The sequence below is a fragment of the Desmodus rotundus genome, chromosome X, assembly GCF_022682495.2.
Source record: "Desmodus rotundus isolate HL8 chromosome X, HLdesRot8A.1, whole genome shotgun sequence".
Taxonomy (NCBI): domain Eukaryota; kingdom Metazoa; phylum Chordata; class Mammalia; order Chiroptera; family Phyllostomidae; genus Desmodus; species Desmodus rotundus.
This window is the reverse complement of record NC_071400.1, coordinates 4570805-4581792: the sequence shown is the minus strand read 5'-3', so window position 1 is coordinate 4581792 and position 10988 is coordinate 4570805. Positions and strand designations below refer to the sequence as shown.

The 10988-nt window shown below is 43.5% G+C and overlaps 1 protein-coding gene across 1 annotated transcript in view; it reads right to left on the bottom strand.

The window, feature by feature from the left end:
• The window catches only part of MSN (moesin), a 69348-nt gene continuing 58360 nt past the window's right edge, over window positions 1–10988 (bottom strand). The window contains exons 6-13 of the mRNA XM_024555322.4: window positions 10736–10882; window positions 9609–9705; window positions 8013–8176; window positions 5190–5320; window positions 4767–4927; window positions 3386–3478; window positions 2808–3032; window positions 1–2224 (exon numbers count right to left, since the gene is read on the bottom strand). Coding sequence (XP_024411090.1) covers window positions 2060–2224; window positions 2808–3032; window positions 3386–3478; window positions 4767–4927; window positions 5190–5320; window positions 8013–8176; window positions 9609–9705; window positions 10736–10882 — 1183 coding nt within the window. The 3' untranslated portion in view covers window positions 1–2059. The remainder of the gene's footprint in view (window positions 2225–2807; window positions 3033–3385; window positions 3479–4766; window positions 4928–5189; window positions 5321–8012; window positions 8177–9608; window positions 9706–10735; window positions 10883–10988) is intronic.

Here is a 10988-nt window from a genome sequence, read left to right as displayed (position 1 = left end):
TGAAGTCTTCCTAAATTTTATTGGCACTGAAATAGAACACAGTTGAGCATAAACCCTTCCAAAACATAATTTTTAAAAACCCCCAAAATACACACACAAAAAAACCCTGAATACAAAATCTAACTTTTCTCCCCAGCCTCCCTGGGGGTTGGTTACTGCTCTTAAGGCAGTTAGATTGCCCCACAATTCCAGGTTTAAATTTAGCTAATATAGGGTATATCATCAAGAGGGTGTCAATATAATTCACAGCAATGCACATAAAATTCCCCAAGGTCAGGTAGAGTGGAGAAGAAGGGGTTGGGATCAAAGCCATGGGCTCTGGGCTAGGGGCACTTCATGCAGGAACAGTATAGCCCCTTGTGGACTGAACTCTGGGGAGAAGGCAAAAAAGGAATGATAAACCACACACCAAGGACTTTAAGAATGGATTGTATGACCTACAGTGACAGGTGATATCACTAATACTGAAAGCTTCTTACATTAATGTTTCTGGCAAAATATTCTTTTATAATATAGTATATGGTTCCTAGGTATGGGAGTGGTAAGGGAATTTGGCCAAAATGACTGCTCCAAGACTAAGATGTTCTAAGGGTACATTAGCAAGACATGCAGAAATCAATATTTAGTTAGATGCCACTAAAATATATAATACTGGTAGGAAAAAAAGAACACGCATGCAACAGAGAGGGAGAAGAGGCTACTCCTGGGTTAAGAGCAAGGGCTAGTAGGGCTGTGGAAGGGACCAGGCCAGAGGCCCCAACAGTTCTCTGGTTTACAGCTTCAAAGGACAGCACAGCTGGTGGGAAGATCTGGGTTAGAGATTTGTCAAACATAGGCAAGGCCCAGTCACCAGCTTGGAGGTAGGTGACAGAAAGGGGCTATTAGGCACATGATGGAGTCAAGTAAATTGTGGGATCCAGGCCATGGACTTCTCTCACCACACTCAGTTTCTTCTATCCATTCACCAATTGAGCTAACTGGTATCAAGATCCAAAGTTCACCATACCAAGGCCTTGGATGGCCCTGAAGCAGAAGCGGTGGCCCAAGTAGCTCTGATAAGAGAAGTGTCCTGGGGCCCATAGCAGGGAAAATACAGAAGCCAGGTGTGAACATTTCCTCCCTCTGACAACAGTCCTGGATGGGGAGGGGCACTGGATTTTTGGGTAACCATCCCTATTGTTCTAGCAGGACAGGATTTGGGGATTGGAATGAGGAAGAGTAAATCCCAAGAAGGGAGAAGGAACCCAGAATAATAAGGGATACTTCTGCACACAGAGCTCACTTGAAACAGGCCTAGGTTCCCATAAGGCATTGAGGGAAGTATCTTCTACCCAGCCTTGCCTTAATAGAAGGGCAAATGGCCTTCTAGGATGTTGGTAAAGCCTCTTGAAGGCACTGTCTTCCCCATCTCAACCTGGGGAGAAATTGAGTCCCTGAAGTCAAGGACAAGGCTTATTGGGACTGAATTTGTAACAGGCCCAATCTGGGAGGTAGAGAGAATGACTGAACATCTTTTTAGCTTCCAATGATTATAAAGCCTAAATAACTCTAGAAGGAATGGACACTGGGAGGCTTAATCCTAGGTCAGTTGACATCCTAGAACATATAGCCAGGGCCCTGCCTCTTTCCCTAAACCTGTGATGCTCCAATTCTTCAAAATCACAGGACCCTGAAGAGGAAGGCAGTGGTGGGGGCTAGTTTTCAACCTACTCCACACTTGACACCTAGAGAACAACAGTAAATGTGGGAATGTTTCCCAAATCAAGTGGGAATTGCCTCTGAGCTATAGAAGTGGTCTGTTCTAGAAAGATAGATTGAATGGGACAGAGAGGCAAAAGAGGGTCCCATTGGCACCAAAGTGAGCCATTTCTCTGCCCAGGGAAGTGAATAAGGGCTGAGGGGCTAGGATTGGTCCCGTGACTACAATGAACACTTGGCATGACTTCAGGGCTGCTCTAGTTAGTGGCTCCAGCAAAGTGTGAGTTAGGCAAGAGTATAGGAGTACAGGGGCGAGGAAGAAGGGAGGAGGGGTCCCTAGAGGCTGGGTGCCTATTACATATTACATGGACTCAAACTCATCTATGCGCTGCTTGGTGTTGCCCTGCCGAATCTGGCGCAAGGTCTTGTATTTGTCTCGGCCCAGTCGCATGTTCTCAGCATGGATCATGTCATTGGCAGTCTTCTTGGACTCATCGAGGGCATTGGCCAGCTCTGAAGTGAGGGCCTGTGAGGATGCAAGGGAATGATGGGTTAATGGATTCCGCTCATTTTACCTCCCTTTTTTAACCACCTTTTTCCCTTCTCTCTCCTCTCTTCTCTTCCTCCCTCCCCCTCCCTCTTGTCTTCCCTCCTGGTGCCCCCTTTGCATGCACACACACACACACACACACACACATTTTTGAGAGCCTTTTCCAGCCCTGGTAGGACTGCAGTAGGTCAAGAATAAGAAATTAAAACCACAAACTTAGGGGCCAAGTTTCAACTGATGACAAGTATTCTCTGAGAGTAGAACAACATACTAAAGATCCATGTAGAAATTGTGTCAGCTAAGTACTTCCTTAATATGAGGTAAATGGAGTATGGGTGGAGGTTGTGGCAAAAAAAAAAAAAAAAAAAAAAAAAAAAAAAAAAATTTAAAGAAAGAGGTGGCTCAGGGTCTGATTAATAAACAAGCGGTGCCACTCATTAAAGTTTTCACTTGAGACAGGCTCCTCCATCTACTCCCCCATGATGATCTAGTGAAGACCACACCATGCACTACCAAATCAATGCACATGGTCCCCTTGTCCCTTTTGCCCTGAGGATACCTTCAGGTGCTTCTGCACACGCTCATTCTTCTCTGCCTCAGTGGTACGTTCCTCTTCACTGCGGTCCTTGGCCATAGCATCAGCCCGCAGTTCAGCACTGGCCTCTGCCCCATTCTCATCCTGCTCATCCTGCTCATTTTCAGCAGGCTCTGCCACATGAGGAGTACTCATGGCAGTCTTCAGCTCGGCACGAGTCTTCTCCAAGTCTTCTTGTACCATTTGAGCCTGTCCAGTAACAGAGGGAGAGGAAAGGCAATCAGAACAGGCTAATTTGCAATATCCTACATATGCCTAGAATGGCCCAGCAGAAGGCAGGCACCAGGTAGGCCAAATCACTTTGTCTGCCTGATCCTTAGTTTCCTCAGCTATATAAGAGGAGCAGTTGTACCTATTTCCCTAGAGTATTGAAGAATTCGAGGAAGTTACTTGAGAAAGCCTTGAGCTCCTTCTCCCATGATGCCTGCTGTCAAGGAATGATCAAAAGAGGATGGAATGCACACCTAAGGCATATACGGAACTGGAACCTATGCATGTGGTACCCCTTTCCACAACACTTTGCTCTGGGCACTATGTCTTACCTTCTGTTGCCATTCTACAGCCTCACTCTCTTTCTTCTGTCGGGCAATCTCCAGCTGGGAGATCCGAGCTGTCAACTCAGCCATTTCCAAGGCCTATAGATAAATTGAAAGTTTATGAGAGCTTGGCCTTCTGGTCCTCAAGGCCCAGGTGGACAACCTTCTGTTCCACTTGCTTGCTGTACTGGAGGCTCTTTTTACCACACCTTCTCCAAGAATCCCAGAGGACCACTCTTACTCTCAATCTACTATAGTACCCTATTAACTCCAAACCATTTCCTTATAAGTCAGAGCACCCCACCTAGACTGTACACATCTTGAAGACAAATAGCCTGTCATCTCCGTCTCTTCCTCACCTCTTCACCCCTCCCTTCATTCCCATTCCTCACCCCAGGACAAGTATAGGAAAGACACTCAAGTGTCATAAGGTGATCTGAACAAGGGAAAAAAGCTTATGCATACCCTCACACCTTTGACAAAACTCCTGCAGGGGTGTCCAATCCATGGCCTGTGGGCCGCATGCAGCTCAACACAAAATCATAAATTTACTGAAAACCTTTTTTTTGCTCATCAGTTTTCATTAGTGTTTGTATATTTAATGTGTGGCCCAAGACAACTCTTCTCCTTCCAGTGTGGCCCAGAGATACCAAAAGGTTGGACACCCCCCTTACAAGAAACATCCCCCTGAGAATCTTAGGTCTTAGTTCCCTGCACTCCCACTGCAAATAGTATGGGGAAGAACATATACCAAGGAATTTGGATCACAGATTCCTAATTTCTGAATCACAGAACCCTTGGAAATTATAATGAAAGTATGGATGCTCACCTTCCTCCCCTGAAAAATGCATAGCCACATAGTTTCACATATGATTTTAGGGAGCACAACCTTCAGTGAGGCAGAAATGGGTTCTCATCCTTACTTAGTAACAACTGTGTGACCTCTAGCAAGTCTCGTAAACTTCTCTGAGCCCTATTTTGCTTAACTGGACATGTATTCCAATATGGGTTAATGCCATAGAGTTCTTTGGAAGAGGAAATAAGAAAGTAAGGAAAAGGAGAAAGTTGTTAGTATAGTTTGTAACACACAGTAGGTAGTTTAATCAAATGTAGATCCCTTCACTTCTTCCTCCCTCCCTTTCCTTTGTCATGTCATCAGCTCATATCCCCAAATGCTAAGAAAATAGAGTAAAAGGAAGGGTTAAGGAAGACTGTTTGCAAAGGTTTCTGGGCCAAACCAATGACTTCTCAGCTTTCTTCTGAGTGAACTACCTGCTGGAGGCCCTGCTGGGAAGAGCCAGCCCTATGGGCAGAGAAAAAATAAATAGGAAGGCAGAAAGGGAAGAAAACTCAGGTCCTTCAATCCCAGCCCATTTTGTTGCTTTACCAGCTGTTCTTGGGTCTTCTTCTGATCCCGAGAAGCCTGCAACAGAGCCTCCTTGGCCTCTTCAGCTTCTCGACGCTCTTTGGCCAGTTTTTCAGCCTCACTCTGGGCACGTTTCCGCTCCTGTTCAAGTTCCATAGCCCTACGGGTCTGCTCTTCCAGTTCTGGGAAGAGAAGGTGGGGAAAGGAAGGTGAAGAGCGCAGATAAAGAAGAGACACCTAACTTCCTTCCTTGAAATGTTTCACACCAGGGCACAGCTGGCAGAAAGCTCTGAGCACTCTTCTTCTTGTCCCATCTATTTATCTATTCTGTAGTCACATCTGGATTATGTGGCCTGAGTCTGCAGTTCAGGCAGTAGGCCTCTAACTCATAGAGTTAGTTAGGCTCTGGAAAAATCTACTCTCCAAGGTGATGTCAAGCCTCACCCTGCTGAGCTTTCTTAGTCTGTTCCTCAATCTGCTTCAGCTTCTCCATCAGTTCTTCCTTCTCTCGTTCAATCTTCTCCTTCTCCTTTTCTGCCATCTCACGCTTCTTCTTCTCATTTTCCAGGAGAGCACTGGGAAAGAAGAAAGAAGGGATTAAACAAGATAGCAAGGCCGAATGGAAAACCTGGGATCCCCAAGGCTCCCTGGCCCTGGACCCTCAGTCCCCACCCATGTAACACACCCATAGCTTGTGAGTTGGGATCACTCTACCTTATCTCCAAATCCTGGTCCTTACATCATAGTACCACATGGGCTGGTACCCTTAAGGCTCAATCAGTTACACTCAAGGCTCAATCAGTTTGTCCAAGACTCAGGAGATCCAACCTAGACTTCTAACCAGTAATGACCTTAACTATGTAACTTCTTTGCACTTGTTCTCAGTACCTCTATCTGTAAAATGGCCTATTAAGTTCTGCCTTGGCAACCTTGGGGAGTTATAAGACTAGTTTTGGCTCTGTGCTGGGATACTGTGCTTCAAGTATGCTGATCTCTGAGGCTAGGGCATCAGTCCTCAGGCCTAACTCTGCTGGTTCTCTGAAGCCCAACTCTATGTTCCTTTTCCCCAGAATTTTTGGCAAATCTAGAATAAATATTTTCTTTTTCTTGCCCCCAAACCTTTTCCGGGAGACCTTTCTCCCTTGGCTAGATGTCTTTTTTCTCTCTGAGCCCACAGAATACTTGGACTATCCTTTTCCCTATTCCTCCTCCCTCTGACTTTTCCCCATAGCACTTTGTACTGTGAAAATTAATAAATAGAAACCTCATTTAAAATTGAGTCTGGAGGGTAGAAGAGAGAGCTCTCACACACATACCATTCAACACACATTACTGACCCCCAAAGGAAGAGACTATCTTCCTTTTTGGAATTGATACTACTTCAGCAGGAGGAAGAAAAGATTCTTCTTTGCCCAGGAACAGCTCAGCCAATGGAGACTGCCATAAGTAAGCCAATGAAAAGTCAACATACTTTGAATTTTCAATTTCCTTTTTCTCCTATAAGACTGTGATATCCTTGAGGGGAGATTTCTGCCAGATCCAGCTCTGTAAACTGCCCCTAATCTCAGTAACCTTTTTCTTAATAAACGTGAACCTTGGTGTTTAACTTCTCATACATGGTCTCATTTTCCAACCTATTGGATTAGAAGCCTCCTGAAGTTCCAAGCTCTTTGTGAAATGCATAGGAATCACCTAGGATCTTATTTTTAAATAAATTATTAAGGTGAAATTAATATAAAATTAACCATTTTAAAGCAAACAATTCAGTGGCATCTAGTACATTCATAATGCTATCTAGTTCCAAAATATTTTCATCACTCCGAAGTAAAAACCCATATCCATTAAGCAGTTTCTCCCCATCTCCCATCCCTTAGCCCCTGACAATCACCAATCTATATTCTGTCTCTATAGATTTAACTATTCTGGAAATTTCATATAAATGGAATCATACAATATGTGACTTTTTGTGTCTGGTTTCTTCCACAATGTTCTAGAGGTCCATCTACATTGTAGTATGTATCAGTACCTCATGCCTTTTTCTTAAGATTTTATTTACTTATTTATTTTTAGAGAGAGGGGAAGGAAGAGAGAAAGAGAGGGAGAAAAACATCAATGTGTTGTTGCCTCTTGCGCATCCCTTACTGGGGACCTGGCCTGCAACCCAGGCATGTGCTCTGACTGGGCATCGAACCAGTGACCCTGTGGTTTGCAGGCTGGCACTCAATCCACTGAGCCACACCAGCCAGGCCAGTACTTCATGCATTTTTATGGCTGAATAATATTCCACTGTATGGATGCATAATTTATCTATCCATTCATCCACTGATGGACATTTGGCTGTTTCCACATTCTGGATATTGTAAATAATACTACTATGAATACATGTGTACATGTAGTTGTTTGAACACCTTTTTAAAATTCTTTGGCATATATACCTAGGAATGGAATTATGGGATCATACGGTAATTCTAAGTTTAAATTATTGAGAAACCACCAAACTCTTTTTCATAGCACCTGAACCAGTTTACATCCCCACCAGCAACAAACATGAGTTCCAATTCTCTAGAACCTTGACAACAGCTGTTATTTTGTTTTTATTTATTATACCCATATTAGTGAGCATGAAGTGGTACCTCATTGTGGTTTTGATTTACAATTCCCTAATGACTAAAGGTGTTTTCATGTGCCTATTGGCCACTAGGAGATCATCATTGGAGAAATGGTTACTAGGATCTTAAAATGCAGGTTCTGAATCAATAGGTCTGGGATAAAGTCTCAGATTGTGCCTTTCTAATGAGTTCCCAAGTTGACGCTGATGCTGCTGAGCCTTGCTGTACATTGAGTAGTAAGGACCTCTAGTGCCTAGGGGCTTTGTAGGGAAAATTCTGGCAGTTCTACCCAATTCCACTCAAAAAACTCCTACAGAGTTTAGGTTTAAATGTGCATGGAGCCTTCTGCTATTGTCACTATACTGGGGAGATAGCCTGGAACAACCCAGAATCTGCCTGGAAGAACAATGGCATGAGGATCATAACAATGGTGAACTATGAAATGACCCTCCCTCCTATGAGCCTCTGAAAGCCTAAGTTTCTGATGCCTGCTTCCTGGAGGGGGTCTCATCGCTGTACAGCGCTCTCTCTCCCTCCCAACCACCTTCCATGCCCCCAGTCTCAGAATGGCTTCATGTCCTGCTTCTAGCAGACTTGGCAACTTGGAGCAGTTTCCTTGGCCTGGCCTTGGTCCCCACTTGAGGTCCACAACACCTACCGCTCCATCTGCTTCTGGTGCTTCTCCTCTCTGGCCTGTGCCTTCATTTGCTGCACCTCAATGGTGTCTGGCTTGCGACGGCGCATGTATAGCTCATGGTTCCCCATGCACAGGGCCAAGATCCGCTTGTTAATCCGCAGCCGGGGAGCATAGAAGACAAAGTCCTGGTGGGAAACCAGCAATCAGAAAAAGTTTGGAACTAACAAGGAAAATGGGGACAGACTCATAGATGGAGAGCAGGATGACAGCTGGGGGGAGGGGAGGTTAGGGGGTGGAGGAATTGAGCAAAAAGAAAAAAGGACTCATGGACATGGACAACAGTGTGGTGACTGCTGAGGGGAGGCAGGTATAAGGGGACTGAATGGTAATGGGAAAAAATACAATAAAGATTAAATCAAAGAAGAAAAAAGTCTTGAGAGAGAGATGAAGGTGAACTTCTCTTAAGTCCAAAAGAACTGGAAGGATCATTTACCGTATTTTTCCATGTATAATATGTTCCTGTGTATAATGTGCACTGACATTTTCATGCACGTTATACATGGGACTATTATGCCCGTTGTATGTAATCATTATACCCATGTATAATGTGCATCCTTATTTTTCCATCAAAGATTTGGGCAACAGTGGACATTATACACAGCAAAATACGTAACTGAAAAAAAAAAATACATAACTGAATTTTCTGTTACAGATAGGGAGGCTAGTTATCAGTGATTAAGTTACTTGCCCAGGGTCAAACAGGTTAGTTAGCAGACCCAGGGCTAGAATCCAGGCTTGACTCTGAAATCAGTGCTCTTTGGACCAAACCACAATTTCTTTTAACATTTGCACTCTAAAATACCCTCAATCCAGTTAAAAATCAAGAACTGACTTTATCTGCTAATTAGGGGTCTCAGGGGCCACTCTTCGAGGCTCAGTAATCCATGCATAATTCGCTGATGATTGCAGTATGAGTGACTGGGCTTTTTCTGTAATCTTCTAAAAGCATACCCTAGACCCAGCCCCTTAAACCGTTTTTGGAATAACATCTATTTGCTTTTCCATGCATTGATGCATTCACTGGTTGATTCTTGTACATGCCATGACCACGGATCAACCTGCAACCTTGGCATATCAAGACAATGCTCTAACCAACTGAGCTACCCAGCCTGGGCCTATAGAGTTTTTTCTTAAATGATTGTTTATTATGGTATTATTTTTCATATGAACAACTATAAACCTAATTTTGCCCTACCCGTATATGAGCAGTTCCCACTTTCTGAAGCCTAGAAGTTTTAAAAGATACACTCTCTGTTTTCAGAAAGCCCCAGGGCAGCAGAAGATAGTGGCTAAGACATAGTATTTAGACTGCCTGTGGCTCTCCTCTACGACTTAGATAGCAAGATGGCACAGGCAGAGGATACCTCCTAGCCATTTCTTGACACCAACATCACTTTCCATCACCAATCTCCTTTTGTGCCTCCTGTATACGCGCACACACACACACACACAGAGACACACCAGAAAAAGGACAGAAAAGTACAATTACATGATTGCTTCTAGCATTATCCAGACCTTGGCAAGTACTTGTCTTGGCCAGCATGAGGAATCACTTACCGGGGCTTTTTTGTCAATGGGCTTGATGACAAATTTCTTGTCATTGAAAGAGATGTTTCTGATTTCACTCCAAGGGAAGCCTATCTTGGGAGTCAGTCTATAGAAATGGAGACCAAGAACATCAGAACAAGGGCAAAACAAGAAGAACATAGAGGGTTGGTGCCTTCCCTCCTCTACCACCAACTTCTACTTTTAGGAGGTGGATTCATTACCAGCTCAGCCAGTGTCATCACATGCTACCAGGTCAGTTTGCCAGCTCTGAGGCTGCACCAAAAGACCTCTTAATACTACAACCAACATGTTACTCTTTGTTCCAATCTGTGAGATTTGTTTTAGTATATTTTTATGTAGCATGGACCTTGTAACAATCTCTAATAGACTCCCCAGTCTTATGTAACTGGGACTCTTCCATCCAAGGTTGTAAAAGTTGGAGAGAAAGTAAATAATGAGCTCCAAATTCAGAAGTTACAAGAACAATAATCTATTGACCTGCATCTTCCCCAAGAGCAGACCAAGGGGAAAAAATAAGCAAATGAGATAAGGTTGTAGTGACGGAGATTATAGAACAAAAGGTACTTAAATTACCATACAGGGGTGAGATGAATTACAAATCCTGACAAAGTAGGTTCTAGCCCAGTGTTGTCTAACAAAAATATAATAAAAGCCACCCATGTTATTTTAAATTTTCTAGTAGCCACATAAAAAATAAATAAAAAGAAATAGGTGAACTGAACTGTTATAAGAGTTCATCAACCTAGTACATTCAAAATACTTTCATTTACACATGCAAATCAATATTTAAAAAAAATATGAATGAAACATTTTACATTCTGCTTTTCACACTAAGTCTTCAAAGTCTGGTGTATAGTTTATACTTAACCTACCTCAGTCTAGAGTAACCACATTTCAAGTGCTCAGTAGCCACATGTAGCCAGTGATACGATAGTGAATAGTGTAAGTCTAGTCAGTGCAAGATTTAGAGGTCTGAGCAAGGTTGTGCAATTATCTGGGCTGGTCTAAACTAGGTAGAAAAACAACTACCAAGGTGGGACCCAGGAGGTATACAGTCTTACTCTGTGATGAGTGTCAGAGTGGCCCAAATAATCTAAGAGACCTCTGATATATACCTGTCATTCTGTTCATAGATGTTGAGACCCAGAGCATCCACCCCCAGCCACAGCTCTGAGCCTTTCTTGTTTTTGATGCTGAAGTAGTTCACACCATACATCTCTAGGTCCTGGGCAATCTTCAGATATTCCAGGACAGCATCCTCCCTAAACAATAGAGTCAGAGGTTATAGAGGGGAACCTGTGAATCAGACCTAGGGAGAAAACAAGCCTATCTGCTCTGTACTTCTGCCAAGTATCTTGCCATTAAGGG